A 22,000-nucleotide genomic window follows, 5' to 3' on the forward strand; every position below is an offset into this window, starting at 1 on the left:
CAGACAGAAATCAAGAGTCTAATGGCTGAAAGAGGGTGATAAATGCACTAAATTCTTTTACTCCATTGTTGCCCTTAAAAACAAAAGAGATACAATTCGTATCCTCATTGATGAGAAAGGAAACAAACTGGAAACCTTTGATAGAATTTCAACAGAGATCACTAACTTCTTCGCTAATTTACTTTGGAAAGTTGATCCACCAGTCAAGGAAACTGATCCTAAACTATTAAAGGACCTCTATCATTTAACTCTTCCTCCTGAGAAGGCTGATGCCCTAATAAAGGACGTCACTAAAGAGGAGATTAAAGAGGCTTTCTTTAGTCAAGGAAACGATAAATCCTCTGGTCCAGACGGGTTCTCTCCATTCTTTTTCAAAAAAATCTGGACTATTATTGAAAGCGACGTTATTGCTGCAATTTCTTAATTCTTCAAAGATTCATATCTTCTGCCTCCTTTTAACGCTACTGTCCTTGCTTTGATTCTTAAGATCCCTAACCCTAGTAAAGTTAAGGATTTTAGATCAATCTCTTGATGTTCAGTATTCTACAAAGCAATCTCAAAGATACTGGTAAGAAGATTAACCTGTATCATGCCTGAGTTAATAACTCTTAACCAAACAGCTTTTGTGAAAGTTAGAAGCATCACAGAAAATACATTACTTGTACAAGAGTTGGTAAGAGGTTACAATAGAAAGAATATATCTCCAATATGCTCTTTGAAAATTGACCTCCACAAGGCATTTTATTCCCTTAACTGGAGCTTCATCTCAGCCATCTTGAAGACTATTGGTCTTCCAACGACTTTCATCACTTGGATTGAAACTTGCTACACCACATCAAGCTACTCAGTCTCCATTAATGGGACCTTGTCTGGATACTTTAAGGGAGCTCGAGGCTTAAGGCAAGGAGATCCCCTCTCTCCCCTTCTCTTTGTTCTCTCAATGAATGTCCTCTATTTCCTCCTTAATTTCGCAGCTGCCAAGGATATTTTTGGATACCACCCTAAGTGCAAAAGAATTAACTTGACCCACTTATCATTCGCTGACGATTTACTCATTTTTTGTAAGGGTACAACTGATTCTGTTATTAGTGTTACAAGTGTCCTGGACACTTTTTATGAGATGTCAGGACTTCAAATTAACGCCTATAAAAGTGAATTCTATGCAGCTGCAATATCCTCAGGTACGATTGAGACTATAAAGCAAGCTACTGGCTTTAAACTTGACTTTTTGCCAGTGCGATACCTAGGAATTCCGCTGTTCACAAGGAAAATCTCTGAAAAAGACTGTGTGATCCTCATCGGTGATCCTCATCGATAATATTAAATCAAGACTGTACCACTGGTCTAGTAAACTGCTCAGCTACGCAGGGAGGCTGGAGCTCATCCGAACTGTGCTATCTTCAATTACCAATTTTTGGTGCATACAACTCTTCCTGCCTAACTCAATCTTGAAAAAAAAATTGTGCAGCTTTGTTCCCGCTTCTTTTGGAAAGGATCTGACAAATCAGCAACAAGAGCACGAGTGAGTTGGAACAAAATTTGCTCCTTGAAATCGGAAGGTAGTCTTGGGATCAAAGACATTAAGACCTGGAATAAAGCTTGTATGTTAGCCTTAATCAAACAAATCCTTGCTGGTGAAGGCTCACTTTGGGTATATTTTTAAGAACAAAGATTTCTGGTCAATTGAAGCAAAACTCAACTCTAGCTGGTGTCTCATAAGACTTCTTAAATTGAGACCAGAGGTGCAAAATTTCCTTCATCCGGGTCCTATCAATGGATGCTCGATATGAGATTCCATTCGGGCGAAAAACTAGAAGGTCCCTTGGCATAAACTCGTTTGGTTTCCCCTGCACATTCCAAAACATAGTATGATAACCTGGATGGCTCTTCTTGACAGACTCCCTACCAAGGATCGTCTCCACCGAATTGGTCTTACTAATGAATGCTCTTGTCTTTTATGTAACTTTTAAGTGGAAACTAGGGATCACCTTTTCTTATTATGCCCTACTGATGTTTCTCTTTGGGAACACATCTTCTCTTTTTCTGGTTTGCATTTTACAAGCTACTTATGGGAAGAATTCTTGGAAATGGTGAGCTCAAATTGGAAAGGAAAGTCATTGTTATCTATTGTAATGAAGATTGCTTTGAATGCATTGGTTTACTTGCTCTGGGAAGAAAGGAACAGAAGACTGTACCAAGGCCGATCTAGGCCTATAAATGAACTTCTAAAAGATATTAAATCTATTGTATGTCTTCAACTAAACGGTAGGAAATTCAATAGAGTAGATAATGTGAATCTTACTCTCTACAGACATTGGGGTATTGATGACCACTGATTATTGTATTGTAAATGATTTGTATTGAACCCTGGTTGTATTTGTAACATATTGCTATTTGGATAATAAAATTCTGACTTATCCATAAAAATAAAATAAAAACAATAGTTTAAGTGCTAAACATGTAAATTACCCTAATTTTAAATAATATGGTAGATAAAATATTTCAAAAAATCAAATTTTTAACTCCGTTCAATGTTAAAAAAAAATTACTTAAAATACATTTGGGAATGGATTTTGCGGGCTTGTGATCTCTCTAAACCTGTCATGAATTAGAATATGGAGTGAGTTGGGCGTGTACCAATGCAAGGGTAAGTCTTTTCTTTCTTAGCTGTTTTGTTTGGCTTGGAGTGGTTGCATTACTTTGTTATGAAAAGAAAGGAATAAGAGGTATTTTGCTAGTATTACTTTGTATGATATATGTATATCACATATAAAAAATTATGAAAAATTATATATGTTTATAGTATATAGTTATAAAAAATCATTTAAATTTGAATCAATTAGTTTAATAACATTATAAATATTCACAATTAAATTTAAATAAAAATTTGACTTTAAAAAATTAAAATAATGTTTGAATTATAAAATAAAATTTATCAACTCAATTAAGTTAATATTTTTTTAATTCAAGTTAGTTCAAATCAATTAATTATTGACCCTTAATCTAATTAGATCAAGTTTGTCGGTTTTAATTATCTTGAAAAGAAATCCAATCCATCAACATGGTTTTGGGCCCAAAATTTAAAACAATATTTATAATAATAATAAAGAAAAAACAAGTTGTTCGTAAAGGCATGAAGCACCACGTGAAACCTTGCAGGAGGAAGTCGCTCCACTCGACACGGCAGCTTCTATGGATCGGAGACGCTGAAATTCAATATTTACCTAATGAAGGTGACCACTGTGCAATTTTACTATATGTTCTCAACTATTTCGATCAGGGTTAATCTATTTTTTAAAATTTTAAATCTAATATACATGAAAAAGACCAGCCCTAGGTATTATTTTTGGTAATAAAATAATAAAAGTCATAATTTTATTAATTTAAAATAATTACAAAATAAAATCTGTATTTACTAATAAAAATTCAATCATTCTTATTATATATATATATATATATATATATATATTAAAAAGTCAATCATGGAATGTGAAGATTGCTTTTGCGAAGTACATTACCATACTTCATTACTACTACTGTCACCCAATTGCAATGTGCCACGTCACTTCTGAAAAATAATTTTCCAATTAAATGTTTCTTCCCCCCTCCGTCTCTGGCTCTCTGCTTTATCTTCCTTCCGCAGTTCATCCATCATCATCGAATCTGCTTTCATTTTGTGTCATCGGCAAACTGAAACCCTAGACTCTCCAAAGCTACGTCGTTTCTGAAATCATGGGCCAAGTGCTAGATAAATTTCACGGTAAGCTTTTGAAGTTCCCTTATCTCCAACCTTATAATCCAAAAGTTTACGATATTTGTAACCCAGGACTTGATTTTGCATGCTTTCTAAACAATCGGAACTATTTTAATTTATATTCCATAAAAGTGTTCCTTTTCAGCAGTATGCTACTTTCTTAAAGAGCATATTTTGTAGAAATGAACAAGAAAATATCTTCTTTTTTTTCCTATGGAAAGTTTAGTTTCTAATTTATATTATTATTTTGAATCTTTAATTACTATTTTGAAGAAATGGGTATCTAGAATTATTATGGATAGATGTTCAAGTCGGCTGGAGGTGTTGTTTACTGAAGTACACGGCAACAACTGAACCTGCAGTTTTTGTAGTGCTATCAGCATGTTTTTTTTTATAGTTTCAAGCTTTGTTTTTGCAGGGAGGGACTGGAGAAAGAGACAGATTCGGAAAATCAGTGATAAGGTTTTTGAGCATATCAAAAACCAATCTGGAAGAAATAAGTTAACGTTTGAAGATCTGTATATTGCTGTCTTGTTGGTGTATAAGTGAGGAATTTTGCTTCAAACTTACTAGTTTCATTCATTCTTCATTCTTTTTAATCATGCAAGGGTAGATGTGTTGTTAACCCTTATCAAAGTTAAATGGTGCTTGAATTATTCCTTCTACAGTGATATTAACAAGCGTTTGCCTGGACCGCACTTTGATCCACCCTCGAAGGACCAAATCAGATCAATGATGCAGGTAATGTGCAGTGGTTGTGGAATTTGTTCAGAAGCTTACAGCCGACACGTTCGTTGTTGTTAGCCAGGGACTGCTTGTCACTTTGGTTGTCGCTCCGACTGTAGCTGTGGCGGCAAAGAGGGCGACCGAGGATGTTCCTGGTGTTGGCAAGGTGGTGCGAAAGGTACCCACTTCGATTTATGCATCCCTTGTGACCCTCGCAATTGTTTGGTTTCAAACATCGCGTCAAGAGATCGAGTAGATCGTTCTTCGATTTCTTCTATCAAAATCTGTCTGTTGTAGATAAGGTCTGTTGCTCAGTTTGTGTAGAACAATGTCCTGCAAGTTGGCTTAATAATCAGGAGTAAATCTCTGAAACTCCAATGTACAAGGATTAGTAAATCTCTATGTTCATTCCTGTTGATTGAACAATGCACACACACACACACACACGTGTATTCATTCTTCATTTCTCCCAAATAGATCACCTCAAATACATATAGAAGTCCAAGAGAAAGGTTGAAAGATCTGTTAGATTGAAAAAAGATTTTAGGAACAAGAAATGTTCAAGTTTCAGTCCAGCACCTTGCATGTTGCATTAAACAAATAATAGACGGGAAATCTTTCGGAAGAAGTTTCATCCGGAAATGTACGGACTCATTCTTGTTGTTGGTTAGAAATAATAGGTTTCAGTCCTGCAAAAGAACCCTTAACTTTAACATCGCAAGCTTAGTTTTAAAAGGCGCAAAGGGTTCTTAAAGCCTGGGCGCATAACGAAAGGCCCTTTCGTAGGCGAGGCACACTTCTATGTTAAAAATTTATAAATCAATTATATAACATACTTTCTACCCAAAATAAAATGATGATCAATATAAATATTCAATATTAATAACATAATCATATGATAAATATTCAAAATAATATAAGTTAAATTCAACAAATATAAATAAAAGATAATATATTAAGTATTAATTACTATATAATTTGGGGAAAGATAATGTAATAAATAGTAGATTGAGAAAAGAAGATGACATTAATACTATTAGTTATTGTTATATATGGAAAAAATATTATATATTAAATAGTATATTGGGAAAAGAAGATGAGATTAACACTATTATGTATTGCTATACCTGTATAAGTTGGGAAAAGAGAATGCATCAAATGTTTATAATTCACTCTACTTGGCTATAATATATAGCCGATTGAAGCAGATCTCTTCTCTGCTTCTTCTTTTTTTTTTTTTTTGCATTTCTTGGAGAAAATCGGTTGGCAGAAATGAACAAAATACAAAGAAAAAAATAGTGTGTGCGCGACGGAGAAGAGAGATGATGACCTGGCGGTTGACAACCAGTGACTGACAGCGTGCAACGGAGGCGTGGTGGTTGCGCTGTGGTGACGAGGGAGGCAGGGGACTGACTTTTCAAATTAATTTTCCCCTCCCCCAAAGGCGCAGAAGCGCCTACGCCTGCGTTATCCGGAAAAGTGCCAAAAGCGCGCGCCCGCCGTTCACCGCCTCTCCTGTGTCGCCGGAGGTGATTTTCCGGCGCTCACCCGGCGCCTTAGGCGCTCTTTTTTTAAAACTAAGATCGCAACCTGGGGCAAAGATGCAGAAGTCACTTACCAAAGAAAGTTTCTGAGTTGCAATCACATCCTAACCCTATGAAGTAGACACTAGTGGTTTGTCTACAGCCTTGTATCTGATAAAGAGCAGGCATAATGGCACCGGAATTGCAAGCAAACAGACTTGGGGTGAGAATAACTAGTAAAAAGAAATCTACGTTGCTGCAATAAGTTCATTCCAACAAATTGCAGCTTCCACATGAAGCACTTCGAGTTTGTTTCTCATATATAAACGAAGGTCTAAAGATCCAACGACACATCCTTGTGCCCAAAAGAAAAAAACAGTAGGACACAAAAGCTATCAGAATCCTAATTGTATTTCGTCAAAACAGGTGGAGACCAACTACCGAACAATCAAATCACTGTTAACCAGATTCTAACCCACGTTCTTTAAAACAATCTTCAATTCTATTTGCTTAATCCACAATCATCGATGCCAAGGTTCTCTACCTTGTAGCTACTATTTTTCGTGTATCTAATATTGTTGTTCCTACTAATGTGGTTTATACAATGATTTTTTTTTACCGAAATGGCTGAGACTTAGTTAAAATGACCATAAAATGAACAAATGTTATACCAATCATTGAAGATGCTAGGCATCCAGCCAAAATACAGGATGGTAATTGGCATGGAAAATGTGATAAGATATACTATTATTAATTAGTTTCATGAGATAAGATGTTAACTTTTTTAAAATAAATTTAAAATTTTACATCTTAAATGAAATAAACCAAATTAAGAATATAATAAACTTTTACATTATACTATCCAAATTAAACAATCAGTGAATCGAATACTAAAATATATAAATATTCCAAAAACCTCCAATTAACTGAAGCCCAAATAGGAACATTTTTTTTGTTAATTAGGCCCGATTAATACTTCTACTATAAAATATGATGCACCAAATCCGAAACATCTCAATTTTTAAAAAGAAACTAAAAAAAAAGGCATGGCTTGTTCGAGTGACGACGAGCAGGAGACGCAGCAGCAGCACTGCTGCTTATCCCATGAATTTTACACAGCCGCGAGCAAAAACCCAGAAAAAATAGCCATCATCCACGCCTCACCATCTAAGCCGTCAGCTACTGGGGTCCATTTTGACAGAGAGTTGATCAACGGTGGGATTCCTCCCGTGTATAAAGGCGACCGGTGTTTCACTTTCGCTGATCTTTTAGCTTCCGTTGAATATCTCAGTTTTCGCCTACGTTCCGTTCTCGGTGATGCTGATGACCCTTACTTGATTAAACCCCAAACCTCAGGTAATGTTTTCTTTACATCTTTAAATTATGATTTTGTTTATTTAGATTCTGTTTGAATATCACTTGCTAGAAAAAAGAGGAGTTTAGATTTAAAAATTATTAAGTATTTTAGACAATTTGTATAGATTACAAAAATATATATTTGATATTTCAAGGAGAAAGTAGGAGAAATTACAACAAAATACTTTTTAAAGGAATTTCAGTTTGTTTCTTAACTCTTAATTTCTTATAAGATTTGATGAAATGCATGTGAATATATCATGCCAATAATGTGTGCAAGAGGAAAAAGAAATGAATTAATTAGAAACATTAAGACTTGTGTACAAGTTTTTTGTTGTTTTAAGAAGGAATTGTGTGCTTCTTTTCTTTTTCTTCTTCTTTAATTATTATTATCATCCTTATTGGAATTTTATGTATCAATGAAGGAGATAAGTCCAATGGAAAGCATCCTGGGTCTGTTCAAATGTCGGAGGCTTCATTGAATTTCATTCGAGGAGTTTGTCAACATACTGACCTTGAGGATATGTATATACCGAAGACAGTTGCACTTTTTATGCCACCTTCAGTGGAATACATAGTTTCTGTTCTTTCTGTTCTGAAGTGCGGGGAGGCTTTCTTGCCTCTCGATCCTTCATGGCCGAGAGATAGAATACTGTCGACCTTGACTTCTTCAAATGCTTCTCTTGTTATCATGTGTGGATCTTCGTTTGGAGAAAGCGGTAGTGAGCTGCTTGATCAATCACATTGGATCTCCGAATGCAGTAGCTGTCCTATCTTGCGCTTTTCTATGGAGGCAAGGATCAAACCGCATAAAAGTCAACCGAGTCTTGCATGGCCTTGTGAAAATGAAAGAAAAAGATTGTTCTGTTATCTAATGTACACATCAGGATCTGCTGAAAAGCCTAAAGGTGTATGTGGCACAGAAGAAGGTATGTTTTTATTGTGATTTGTATACTACCATAGTTTCTGTGTACCGCTAGGCTGCTGGCAATAGTTTATTGATCTTATTTCTTGCACAATTTTGGTCCATGTTATCTCTTTCATCTTGTCAGTGTTACGTTTTCTTTTCATAGAAAGTTGGGTCCAAAACTAGGGTCCTAGTTGAACCAAAGAGGCCAAAATTCATAACAAAAATGTAACTGTTCCATCATATCTTTGTTCTAAGTAAAAAACTTTCTGCAACTAATCGGCTAGACAAAGTTATACAAAGCTCATAACCTGTTAATACTTCGTGAGTCCTGAGAGATTTAAGTTATGTCCTGTGATTCATACTGCTAGTTTACCACCTTTCTTTATCTTAAAGTCGTAAACCATCCACTTGAGCTTGTAGAGGGGTTTGTTTGAGGCTTGTGTTCTGTTGAACCAAGGAACAGAATAAACTAAGAAATTTTTGCTTTAATCTATTTCGGATAATTGGAGGGAGTATATTTGGATTTGAATACAAGTTGCTCCAGGATTGTGTTCCCTTATAAAGGTCAATACAATTGATACTGCAGTTTTGTTATCATATTATCGATTTATCATTGTATCGTTGACCAATTAATCCATTCATTATCTTGAGCTACCATGTGCATAGTGCATTCAAATGAAAAAAATTGTTGCTTCCCCATCTTTTGATTGCTATGTGCCACAACATAACGTTAACCGGAAAGTTTTAATCCTAACCCAGTCGAGCAAAACTCTTTTATTATTCATGTTGTTAAACCCTGTGACCTTCAAGAAAGATCAAACAACAAAGTGAGGACATAAAGGTTTTGTATTTAGTTCTAAATGATACTTTATTTCTTTCCTTATCAATGCCTGTATCACACCCTCAATTAGTTTTTCTTTTTCTTCAGGCTAGTTATTTTATCATTGCTTTTGCATGTGAAGTTCAATGTGATGATGCACCCTCCTCTTCCTTTTTAAGGTCTTTTAAATCGCTTTCTGTGGATGCAACAACTGTATCCCACTCAAGGAGAGGAACTTTTATTATTCAAGACATCAATAAGCTTTGTTGATCATCTGCAAGAATTTCTTATTGCTTCTCTTACTACTTGTACACTGGTCATACCTCCTTTTGCTGAGTTAAAACAAAATGTTTTTCTATCATCGATTTTCTCCAGGTAATCTTTTCATGCTTCCCTTATCATCCTCATGTTTTCTTAAGTTTATAGTTGAATTCACATTGTTTTGTAATGACTGCAATTATTGAAATGCTGCTAAAAGAGTTATTAATTCGGCATTGAATGATTAAAACTTTTTCTGTTGTATACTCTGTGGTCGAAGGTGAAAGCCTATTAAAAGACAAGTAATGAGCTGAAGGAACTTTTTAACTTTGAAGGGTTAAATTTCACTAAATTGTTATTTAGACGTCTAACATGGTGATTTCTTTTGGGTCTTGGCTGCAAATGTGTTATCATTTTCACAACTTAGGACTTTTATTCATTCAGATCTCAATAGCTTGACGTGATTGGGGAGGATGGCTGAAGTCTATTTATTTCAGCTTTCATCTGTCAATAGCTTTTTTTGATAAAAATCTGTCAATAGCCTCTTAGAGACATCGTTGGCTTGGTGAAAGTGAATGTCTTAAGTCATGCTTGAATTATCCAACAACAACAACAACAACAAAACCCTATTCCCATATGCAATGGGGTAAGGGGGAGGTAGGGTAGTAGGCTGCCCCCAATACCAGGTTGAGAGCTCATGCTTGAATTATGTGCACGGAAAAAGATTTACTACATGAAATATGTGCATGGAAGTAAAGAATAAAATTGTTATAAAATTAAGAGAATATTGAAATGTATGGATTAACTAGAGATGTAGTTCAGAAAAAGAAAATCCTGAGAATGTGCTCTAGAAAATCATGTCAAGAAGAAAATGAGTAACTTCTTGTGTGTCCCCTGTGAATATTCTCTTTGAATCAAATCATGTTACAAGAGAGAAATCTGTAATTATGTTCACATGGTTTGGATGAAAATCTTGTGAAGTTTCTGCTTTAAGCAACTTTTTCACACAAGATGTCTTTTTTATGAATATCTTGTGTGATTTTTCAGTTTATTTGCTAATAGTATTTTGCACTGCTGTTGCAGGCTTACAGCATTAATAGACTCACAGCTGTTCCATCACTTATGAGGATGATCCTTCCTGTGATGCAAAGTCAACATGATATTCATATTTCAAGTTCTCTGAAGTTGTTAATTCTAAGTGGTGAAATTCTACCCTTATCCTTGTGGAACATGCTTTCCAGTTTATTACCCAAGACCACTATTCTGAATTTGTATGGAAGCACAGAGGTATTTTCTCACTTTGTGTTATTTCTACTTTAATGGATTAATTCATGATGGCTGGCTGTAGAAGTTTGTGAGGAAGTATATATCTGAATCCTCTAATTAAATCCTGCATGCATCTCCATGGTCCTTTTATCTCTCTATCTCTATCAACTTTTAATGGTGCATCATTTAATCATAAATTGATTATTGAGGTGAAGATTGTTCCATTTTCTGTGTCATAGGCCACCAAAGACTCCTTGTGTTTTCCTTTTGTCATTTTCCCTTTATCTTGCTCTTTTTTGTTTCCCTTTCTTTCTCCACATAAAGGCATGCTAACAAATGACAAATTACAAGCATTTAACAAATGACATATTACTTAAATGACAAATTACAAGCATTTATCTTGCCTACAGTATTTGCCTTAAGTTTATTTTTATTTTATTTATTTGAGGCTTGAGCTAGTTGCATAGAAATCCTGGAGATTTAGCTATAATTACACGGGACATTAGTTTCAGAACACTACACCCCAGCCCAAAAATGTAAACATTGTCGATGGAAATAAGATAAACAACTGTTGCTATTCTTGTCTCTGGTTGTTTTGATTGAATGAGGAAAAGATCCATGGATAAAGGTAGAAAAGGGTTTTTATAATCACAAGTAAATCTTATTTTTTTATAAGATAGATTTAAGCAAAATAGCTATATAATAAGATAGATTTAAGCAAAATAGCTATATAACATTAACTTTGGTTTATTAGAGACATTTACAGCTTTAACATAATGCTTTCTTAAGGCTTTTCTTAAGGATTTTCTCAAATAGAAAATGAGAATGAAGTAACCAGAAAATTCTTCTATTTTTAATATCATTCTTCAAGAAGAATCATCTAGAAAGAAAATTTCTTTTTTTTAAGCTTATAATTAAATCATTTTTTTGTGGATAAATTTGTTTTATTCATCCAAAAGAACCACAGTACAAATAATTTTATAATCCCACACTACAGCAACTTCAAGAAATATACCCACAATCAGATCAAAAATCCGAAAAGATAGCAAAAAGAGCCTGAACTATAAGCTCCATTCAGTAACTAAAGAAGGATTTGAACTAGAGACTTTACTATGTCCTTTAAGGTTTAAGCCTTAGTCGAGTATCATTTTTTACCTGAGAAAAAATAGCTGAACACTGACGAGCAGCCGTACCATGTTGCCTACTATTTCTTTCTTGCCAAATGTAGTAATTAAAAGCACTCCAAGCTATACGGATGATAGCAGCCTTCTGCAACCAATCATAGGTAACATAGGTGTTATGGTAGACTTATCATACTGGTGTCCTTTGTACTTTAGTTCAACCTTTAAGGAATTATGCTTGTTTTACCAATTTATCATCATACTTCTGTAGAACTTATCTCTGTAGGCTAACGTCTGAACTTGTGGTTTAAGGTATCTGGAGATTGTTTGTATTTTGACTGCAAGAGGTTGCCGTCAATTTTGGAGATGGAGAAACTAACAAGTGTTCCAATTGGTTTGCCTATTTCCAAATGCAGTACTGTACTTATTGGTGAAACCAATAATCCTAATGTTGGAGAAATATTCGTTAGAGGTCTTTGTGTTTCTACTGGTTACTTTTTTGAAAATGCGATTATACCTCTTAAAAATGCAAAGTTGCACCGGAAGTCAATCTGTAAGTGTTCTATGGAAGATTGTGGAAGTCAGATATATTTTAGGACTGGTGATTTTGCTCACCTGTTACCGAGTGGGGACTTGGTTTTCTTGGGGAGAAAGGACCGTACCATAAATGTTAATGGCCAACGCATTGCTTTGGAAGAGGTGGAAGATACATTAAGGGGCCATAGTGATGTTGTTGATGCTGCTGTTATTTTTCAAAAGAATCAAGGAGAAGATGAATTCATTATAGCATTCATATTGTTAAAAGAGAAGGTGAAGTCTGCTGAAATTGTTAAAACATCAGAAACTGGATGATCAGTAAAATTCCTTCAGTGATGGTTCCTAGTCGGTTTGTTTTTGTGGAATCACTGCCAATATCTGCCAGTGGAAAAGTAGACTATGCACAATTGTCAGACTCAATATTCTCTGTCAGTCATGTTCAAGATGAGATTAGTGACACTGGGGCTAGCAATCTCATGCAAGTTATAAAAAAGGTTTCCTCTGTTTCTGATTCTCCCTGTCATTTTTTCCCTTAGCACCATTGTTTCCTTAGTTTCTTCTTTTGGTTAACATCTTTGGAGGAATTATTGGGAGATTTTTACCATGGATGTATTAAAAGTTTAAAACTAATAGCAGTGATATAGTGGAGAGACCCATATGTGAATTTTCATATAGAGATTAATTTAATGATTTAGACTAGGTATATTACCTTGATTCTTTCTTTCTTTTCTGATTATTTTATTTGGGGGGGGGGGAGAACTAAAATTGGATGAAGGAGTTAATGATTTGCTCAAAAAATGATGAAACTTGAAGTCTCTTACTGGTCATGTTTCACGAATGAAGAAAGTAATACAGAATGCTTAAATGAAGAATTAACCTTATTTTTATGAATATTCTGCAGGCTTTTTGTAATGCATTAATGGTGGAAGATGTTTCAGATGATGATGATTTCTTTATGATAGGTGGTAACTCCATCGCTGCAGCATATGTTTCTCATAATCTCGGGATTAATATGAGATTGATGTATACCTTTTCAACTCCTGCGAAGCTACTAGCTTCCTTCCTGGAGAAAAAGGTATCAAATAATACAAAATTTGGAACCAATGATAACCCAGAATCAATAATGGAACCGAACAAGGTGAATGAATTTTCTGTTATTGAATCTGAAACTCTTAATACCCTAGGCTTAAAACTACAAAGACCATTTTCACGGACGTCTTATGAAAGGAATGATGATCAAGCTGATTGGTCTAAACGATTAAAGGTGGATTTAGATAAATATTATGCCCTGCAGCCCGTTGACTGGTTCTGTGGATATCCATGGAACTCTTCACCGATGCCCAAGTCATGTTCATTTAGCCGCTGCAACAAGGTTATGCGTGAAGGCAGACATGTAGTCAATGGTAACTGGCAAGCTCAGTCGGTGGAAGTTTCAGGAAGTAGAACAGGATATTTGCAAGAACTGTGGAAAGTTCACATGGAGTCCTGTGTTGATGCCTCACCACTTGTTGTTTTCAAAGATTCTGATATTTATTTATTTGTTGGATCTCACTCACATAAGTTCCTCTGCATTAATGCCAAAAGGTATGGATCTCACCCTAGTCACTTAGAGAAAACAAATGAATTAATTCTTTATTTCATTCAGTAGATCTTCTTTACAACTTCATTTCATAATGATTCTTTGTTATTAGCATTAAATTATTATTATTATTTTTGGATAGAAAATTAGGCCCCATTAAAACCCCCTTTCCACCCTCCATGTTATGCAAGTAACAAGAAGAAAGAGAAGGGGGAAAAGAGTGCCTAACAATATATTAGATGAAACAATAGTACAACAAAGGCAGATCTAAATCATCTGCAAACACTACCCGGAATTACATAAAACTTAAACACAACATCTCAACATATGAAAAAAACTCCAACACCTCAACCCAAACAGACATAAACCATAACATCACCCTATCCCATCTTTAGCTAGTTTGTCAGCTTTCCAGTTTCCAGCCCTCAAGATATGCTTAATAATGATATTCTTCCCTGACATAAGGGATACTATATCCTTCACCAATGCTTGAAACATAGGAGTGCATAAACCCGGATTCATGATCCACTTCAGAGCATTGCTTGAATCTGATTCAAGAATAGTCCTCTGATTAAGAACAGAGTATAAATCATCCAGAAGACATAACCCTCTCTTAATCGCCAGTAATTCAGCCAAGATAGGAGGACCACCCCCAACACTTTCTGAAAACCAATGAAGCAACACGCCTTTGCTGTCCCGAATCAGACCACCAATACCCCCCTTATCCCAGCCCTTTGCCATCGCTCCATCAACATTTAGCTTTAGAAAACCATCCGGAGGAGGAACCCAGCAAATTGTTTTAGGAATACCCTTCTCTTGTCTTCCCACCAGATCAGCGTTAAATAATTAAAAGACCGAATTGGATTTATGATTGCTTTTACAATATTTTCTTTCAGCTCTAGATGTACATGCACCCAATTAGCATCTTCCCTTTTAAGAAATATTAATGTAAATGGTTTTGCTGTGGTCATTCTGGTTAATGGAAACAATTGTTTAAGTTGGTGTATAGACATTTAACCATATGAATGTCATGTTTCAATGTTAAACTGAATGTTAGAAATGTGGACATGATGAGTAGGCTGTATGTAAATTGGATATCTGCAATTTGAATGTACATGCTCAACTTCAACGTCTATTGAAAAAATGATTTTTTTTTAAAATCCCCTTTTTTGGTGTTCTCTTTTTGTATGTCTGTGTTTTATTTCATTAACTTAATGTTTCAGTTCTCTAATAGTTACTGACATAGAAGAAACCATATGTGTGAATAATTATTGGGATATATGACAAATACTGGTGTCTCTCATTGGAGATGTGGTTTCATTGGTATGAAGGGCTTCATGATGACTTGTGCTACTGCTGGTTTTATTTCACCATCAAGATAAGCATTAATTTATGGGAAAAATATAGTTCATGGCCAGATGGGTTGACCTTTGCATGTATAAAGGAAAAAGAGAGAGAGAGAGAGAGAGAGAAGGAATCCAATATTAATTCATTCATAATGATTCCGAAATCAGCTCTTACACATGAAAGAAGACTTTCCCTCCTGGTCCCTAGAAATCTGGAAACAACTAACCATATCAGAAAGAATAAAGTAGAACAACCAAAGTAACAAAATAACAAAATGACATTGCTAGTACATAACACTATTGGACTCAGCCATGTTAACAACTTTCCAGCCAACAACTCCAACGTCTACAAGCCCCGACTTTCCGTTATTCAAACTTTGGCCTGTAACACTATGTTACCCTGACAATTTTTTTTAAAGTGTCCATGTCCAATGATTTTCGGCCATATGTACAGGGCTATGACGGTATGACCTCTCAAGGACTCTCAATATATGAATTTTTTTAAGGAAAAATTAATCATATCCATGACTCATACCCAAGTCCAAGTAACATAGGCTATTGTTATTTCCAAATTATTTTACATATTCTATGTGACCAGATACCAAATTTCTCATATCTTGTATTACCAATTTGTGAGGGATGATTTAGCAGACTATCTAATTCTAAATTGATGCGAACTGTAATATTTTTCATCAGGCAGCACTGACTGTTTTATCTCATGTCCCATGTTCTCCATTGACAACATTTCTGATATCCTTGCAGTAAAATTTGCCAGATGACTAAGAGATGGGAAGAAATTTAATCATTAGGGTGATGCAGTTGAAGTCTTGAGGAATTTACTAAGCATGATGCTTGAAATATTCTTAATATTTCCTTGTGTGCTATTCATGTTCTATCTCAACTGTTGTAATACTACTTAATCTGGTTTAGTGGTTTTATCCAGTGGGAAACCAGACTACAAGGACGAGTTGAAGGTTCTGCGGCAATTGTAGGGGACTTCTCCCAGGTTGTTTATCATTTCTTCTCTGTTGCCTTCACTATATAGGTTCCTTTTGCAGCTGAGCAATTAAAGATTTTTACTGCTTCCTGGATACTTGATGCCGATAGGTGGTTGTGGGATGCTATGATGGAAACATATATTTTCTTGAGTTTTTAAATGGCAACATTTGTTGGACTTTCCGTACATCTGGTGAGGTATGTGGTTTAAAAAGCTTTACCATGTTAAATTTTCTTGTGTTAGAGATAAATGTGCATGGATCAGGGAACAAGTTTTCTTGTGTTGTGTGTCAGAAGTGAAGAAAGCTTTGATGTTAAGTCTCGTTGTTGACTTTGAATGCCTTTTGAAATTAATGTTCAACTTATGTATGTTTTTGATGAATTGTGTAGCAATGTGGAGTGTTTTTTATTTTAATCAATAGTCTCTATGGAACTGGATTAAAAATAATATAAGCATTTAAATAAAGCTGCAGTATTTTTGCTTCTTTATTTTTCTCTCTTTCACTGCCTGCCTTCATATTGAAATGTTAATCTCACATTTCTTCCCTGAGAATTAATATAATCATTATAGGTCGTTGAAACCATTTTCTGTTTTTTATTCTGCTTTGCAGTAAACATTTTATTTCCTTGCTGAACTTTTGTTTTGTGAATGTGTGCAGGTCAAATGCCAGCCAATTGTGGACACGCATATGGGATTGATCTGGTAAGAGTTTCTCGATTCATGAATGCTTTTATCTTCACCATGCTGCCATTTTCATTCTATTTCTTATAATTTAAAAATGTTCCTTGAGCTAAAATTTTCAAGATTATGGTATTCTTCCTTTGCATCAGATGAGCATGGATCTGTAGCGTGTTTTTTGTTTAGGAAAATGCATTGTATACTTGTATTGATAACAGTGTTTACCAACATCAGTGTCTGTATTCAGATTGTTAATCAACTTCTGACATTTTCTTTATTTTCTTTTATTGTGGTTTTGATACTTGGACTTGTTTCTTTGCTAGTGGGTGACAACTTAATCGTATTTTGAATTGTGTGCAAGTATTTAAATGGCTTGCTGCCGGTTATTCAATGCGCAATTTAAAGTTTGGTTAGTAAGGAGTCCTAAGTTTAAGAATTGTTCTTCTTGATCTGTTGATCAAGATAGGTAATGTGATGATCTAAACTTGAATGTCCTTGTAATTTACATATGCTGCAATTGAAAGTTTCCTAGTAATTCAAGATGATGTGAAGAAGATATATTTTTGAAATTTTTGATGTCAGCATCGACCTAGGTTTAATAATACATTGATTTGTTAGGAAAAAAGTACCATTTTTGTAGGATGATTATTATGGCTGGGGTCCCAAACAAAAATAACTGGGACATAGGTTCTTACTATATAGTAAATAATTAGAAGGTAGTTTCTTCCTCTGCAGCTTTAAACAAAATAGAGAGATGTCACGGGTTACTTGTATTGGGGGTGAGTGGCATTTACTATATAGTAATATTTTGGTATATATCTGCGACATTGACTTTTTTTTTTTGGGTACAAGTACATTGACTATTCTGTTACAGTAGTGAAGTGATAACTCTTTCATCATATGGATTCTATAATCAGTTTTTAAAGTCGATATTCTGTTCCATTCTCCAGTTAGAGGGAGTGCATGTTGCTTACTACTTGCAGACTGCAAGTTGCAGTGCTAGAACTTCATGAAACCCAATTCAATGAATCATTTTGTTGGACAGTTGTTTATTTATGTTTGGTAGTGGTCGCAATGTTATCACAACTACACATGAATAACTATCATTTTGATTTTTAATGAGTTGTGTTATCAGTTATTGTATTCAGAACCATTACAACCGGCACTATGATCATTTCAATATCATTTTTGTCATTGCCATCAACATATCAATTAGTGGAAATTCACTATTATTTTACATTTCCAAATTAAGTCAATAACCCGCCTTTGAATTTTGATGACTTATTTACATGATCTAATCTCTGGAAGAACTGTATGCAGGTGTGGATCACATGACCATTACTTATATGCACTTGATCATGTAAATAAGTGCTGTTTATATATGCTTCCTTGTGGTGGTAGTATATTTGGATCACCTGCAGTTGATGAGGTGAGTTTTTTTTCTTTCAAGTATGTACTGAACGTTTACTTTTATTTGTCTGATGGAACCATTTTTGAGCAGTATGTCTGGTCAATCTACATAGTCTCAATATTAAATTCTTTCTAACTGCTCAATGTACCTTTTGTTCTCAAACACTATGGTTTTTCTCTTTTCTTATTTCTCAATCTCTGTGTCATATTCTAGGGGTGAAATGACAAGGGACATTATGACTTGCATGGCATTATTGTTTAGTTTCTTTGTAAATGATCCTGTTGGTTTCTGGCATGTCTATTTTTAGTCTCTGGGTAATTTCACTCGGTAGAATTTTAATATATCATCATATGTTTTCTTGTGAATATTATGGGTCTTTATTATTTTTTTGATAAGATATTATGGGTCTTTATTATTGGCTTAGAGTGACAAGGGACAGCATTGAGCCCTGAAACAAACTAAAGAAGTAATACATCCTATCAAAAAAAAAAAGAAGTAATACAGGATATGTCTGATTCTGAATAAGATACTGATATATTCAAATTCAGCTCCAATTCCAACTTACCATCAGTTAAAACCTACTGAGTTAGGGTTACTTGATAAGTGGTTTAAAGGGCTTTGCAAGATTCTTGTTTTCTATGATATTTGGCATGAAAAACATTGATGTGTTATCTCATTGCAAACATAAAGCACCTAGGGAAATTGCTTATTTGTTCGAATTATCCAAAATTCAGCCTTACTAGAGAGGTTATTTGAAGCTAAAATAATATGGGTTGGAGGTCAGTTAATTAACAGTGTATTGGTCTAAGTAACTTATGCCTTACTGGCTATTTCAGATGGCTAATCATGTCCGGAGCTTTTGCCAAAATCAAATAGAATTTGCATTACAACTCTAATTGGTTTTCTTTTGTATATATATATATATATATAAAGGAAATTGTCTGCTCTTCTTGCTTGACTAATAGAACTTGAAGTATCATAGATTGCATTGTTTTTCCCTTACCTATAGTTGTACACATGGTGATTATCTTTTTGTTCAATCACATTTTACATTAAAGTTTAGACTGTAGCTTACAAGTAAATCACTCTAACGGTGTTGTTTATCATCACTTGATATACTTTGGTTTATGCTTCAATAGGCACATAGAGCACTTTATGTGGCATCTACTAGCGGCCGTGTGACAGCTATTTCAATTAAGGTAAACTGTTTACTACATATCTTTTCATGGAATAAAGCATTACAGTCTTAAAATGTATATTTTCCTGTGTTGGTCTGAGAGTTATTTTTCTTAAAGTACCTATGTCCGATACCCATATTTGACACCGTTTCGGACATGAGTATGGGAATATGACCCTCTAAGAACTGGCTAAATACGTGGAAAAAATTGAAAAAATTGGCATACCCTTGGATGCATACCTTTATCCAATACTCACACTTGATTCCCAGTAACATGGATATTTGCTTCAAATCAAGTTGTAAATAACTATGTTTCTGGACATGATATGTCGAAGGATGTTATAAATTGAATTTATCAGTACTTACTTTTTCATTAAACCTCAATGAGGTGGATCGCTTTCCTTTTTGATTGTTCTATTCTCTATAATTACAGGAATTGCCGTTTTTTACATTGTGGTTACATGAACTTGAGGTGCCAGTATTTGGGTCACTTTCCATCAGTTCACCAAATGGATATGGTACTTTTTTCTGTATCTTTCCATCATCACTAAAAAGCTTGCAGTTTTCCCTCTTAAGAAAATACTCCTTGGTCTGTTCCTACTTTTCTCTTACACAATGATTTTTCCTTATTTTTTCTTTTTACTTTCATGCTGATTATTTTTCTTCGAAAATATTTTTTCTTTCTCCTAAGTTATTTTCTCATACAGAGGAGAACTGGTGGTCCAATATTTGCTGGAGCTGGCTTATCTTCTGCGCTTCCTTCTCAGGTAATGCATTTTTTGAGTTAAGATTAAAACTAGTAAAAAATTATCACATATTTAGAGTTGAGATGGTGAAATTTTTTCCAGGATTTCTCTGTTTCGAGTTTCGACTGTAATTTAAGTGTTGAGGAAAGGAGTTGAGTTTATTTCCCTTGGTTTTAACTTTTCATGCCTGTACTTTCTCCAATTACATCTATATTTATATCATTTTGTGATCCCACAGAATATGAACATGGTAGAAAATTATGGTTCGACTGAGATTCTGTCTATGCAATTGTCCTACAGGTGCTAATCTGTTCCCGGAATGGAAGTGTGTATTCCTTTGAAACGGTAAGAGCGAGAATTGATTTGATACACTAGTATATACATGAAATATGTTTTTGCCACTCTGGTTACCTTATCATTCTTTTCTTCTTTTCTGCTATGACTTGAGAATTCAAGCTCATGCCATATTGCCAGCTAAAGTGCCTGAAAAATCATTTGCTCGTGCCAATCAAATGAATTACCTTCAATATTGATATATGTCGATTCACATTTTTCAATATTTGGGATTGATACACATGTTTTAGTACTTTCTTTGTCCACAAAGCCATTATATCTTAACATTGAAGTGATTTATTAAAATCTTATGCAAAACCCTAGAAAGTCAAAAGTTTCACCCAAAACTCATTCCAAGTTAAAGAATACTATTCTCTTTTATTTCTGTTGAGACTATATTTTCCGTTACGTTAATCTCCATGAGAGATCACTTCAGGAAAAAGGTGAACTGCTCTGGGAAGTAAATGTTGGTGATCCAATCACTGCATCTGCCTATGTTGATGAGAACTTACAGGTGGTTTCAAATGACCCCTCCGTTTCAGCTGAAAGGTAAACAAACTTCACCAATACTATAAGATAATTGCAGACATTTCTTTTTAAACAAGTTCTTCCGATTATTTTGCAGATTGGTTTGTGTTTGTACTAGCACTGGAGGCATATTTTTGTTTCGAATCAACTCGAACAAAGGGACCAGAAATCATCAAAGAAAACATGTAGTGCAGGAATTCACAAGGCTTAAGCTGGAGGGGGATGTGTTTTCGTCACCTGTTATGATTGGAGGCAGGATTTTTGTTGGTTGCAGGGATGATTATTTGCATTGCATTGCATTGCTGTTGAATCCCAAGTCTTAGCTGGACTATCGTCGATGTTTGTGTTTGATATTCAGCTCTGAAAAATAGGTCTATGTCGGCCAACAGCTATCCGAACATGTCTTAGCTGCAGGCCACCAGACATGTTGGTGCAGATGGAATTACAATGTCAACCATAAATCTTGAAAATCCATTTTGTAGGGAACCAAATGTAAACTTGTTGATAATATTGTGAAAGGAGCATGAGAAATATTGCCCCATTGATATTGGCTTCTCGATTTTAATCCAATAATTTAATGGATTATACTTGCACCCCTTTATATATATGTTTGTATATTACCACTTTTGGTTTGTAATTAAGTTCTTATTTCAAGGGAAATGTTGATTTATGTCAAGATTTATTTAGGTATAAATTACAAACTAGGTTTATTTGAAATATAGGCATAATGCCAAAATTCGCCCTCAATATTTATCAAAATAGTCATTTTGGTCTATATTCTCATTTTTTTAGCATTTTAGTCTCGATATTTCATTTTAGGACAAAAATCTCATAACGATTGATTGAATAGTTATTTTAGCCCTTAATTTTTTTCTAGAACAATTTGATTCTTAATGTTTCATTTTAAGGTAAAAAACTTCTGTTTTGGAGCATT

General features: G+C 34.6%; 1 protein-coding gene, 1 long non-coding RNA gene and 1 pseudogene across 2 annotated transcripts; 2 read left to right on the plus strand and 1 right to left on the minus strand.

Annotated features, from left to right (window-relative positions):
* The first annotated feature begins 3,601 nt into the window (after positions 1-3,601).
* On the plus strand, positions 3,602-4,928 carry LOC120162354 (annotated as a pseudogene).
* Positions 4,929-7,032: 2,104 nt separating this feature from the next.
* LOC120162355 (putative acyl-activating enzyme 19) lies at positions 7,033-21,598 on the plus strand. The gene is given in 18 exon segments (XM_039172514.1): positions 7,033-7,359; positions 7,785-8,288; positions 9,269-9,439; positions 9,442-9,464; positions 10,431-10,634; positions 12,047-12,566; positions 12,569-12,765; positions 13,173-13,855; positions 16,127-16,202; positions 16,304-16,390; positions 16,852-16,895; positions 18,192-18,300; positions 19,422-19,481; positions 19,893-20,053; positions 20,166-20,226; positions 20,506-20,550; positions 20,975-21,087; positions 21,164-21,598. Coding segments are annotated over 18 exon segments (3,594 nt in total). The 5' UTR covers positions 7,033-7,049; the 3' UTR covers positions 21,390-21,598.
* Positions 9,300-20,840, minus strand: LOC120162356. Its single transcript, XR_005519544.1, has 3 exons — positions 20,727-20,840; positions 18,942-18,954; positions 9,300-9,310 (listed from the first exon to the last, which is right to left on the minus strand). It is a non-coding gene; the product is annotated as an uncharacterized LOC120162356 (long non-coding RNA).
* Positions 21,599-22,000: the final 402 nt, after the last annotated feature.

This window comes from Hibiscus syriacus, unplaced genomic scaffold, assembly GCF_006381635.1.
Source record: "Hibiscus syriacus cultivar Baekdansim isolate YM2019G1 unplaced genomic scaffold, ASM638163v2 tig00111402_pilon, whole genome shotgun sequence".
Classification (NCBI taxonomy): Eukaryota; Viridiplantae; Streptophyta; class Magnoliopsida; order Malvales; family Malvaceae; genus Hibiscus; species Hibiscus syriacus.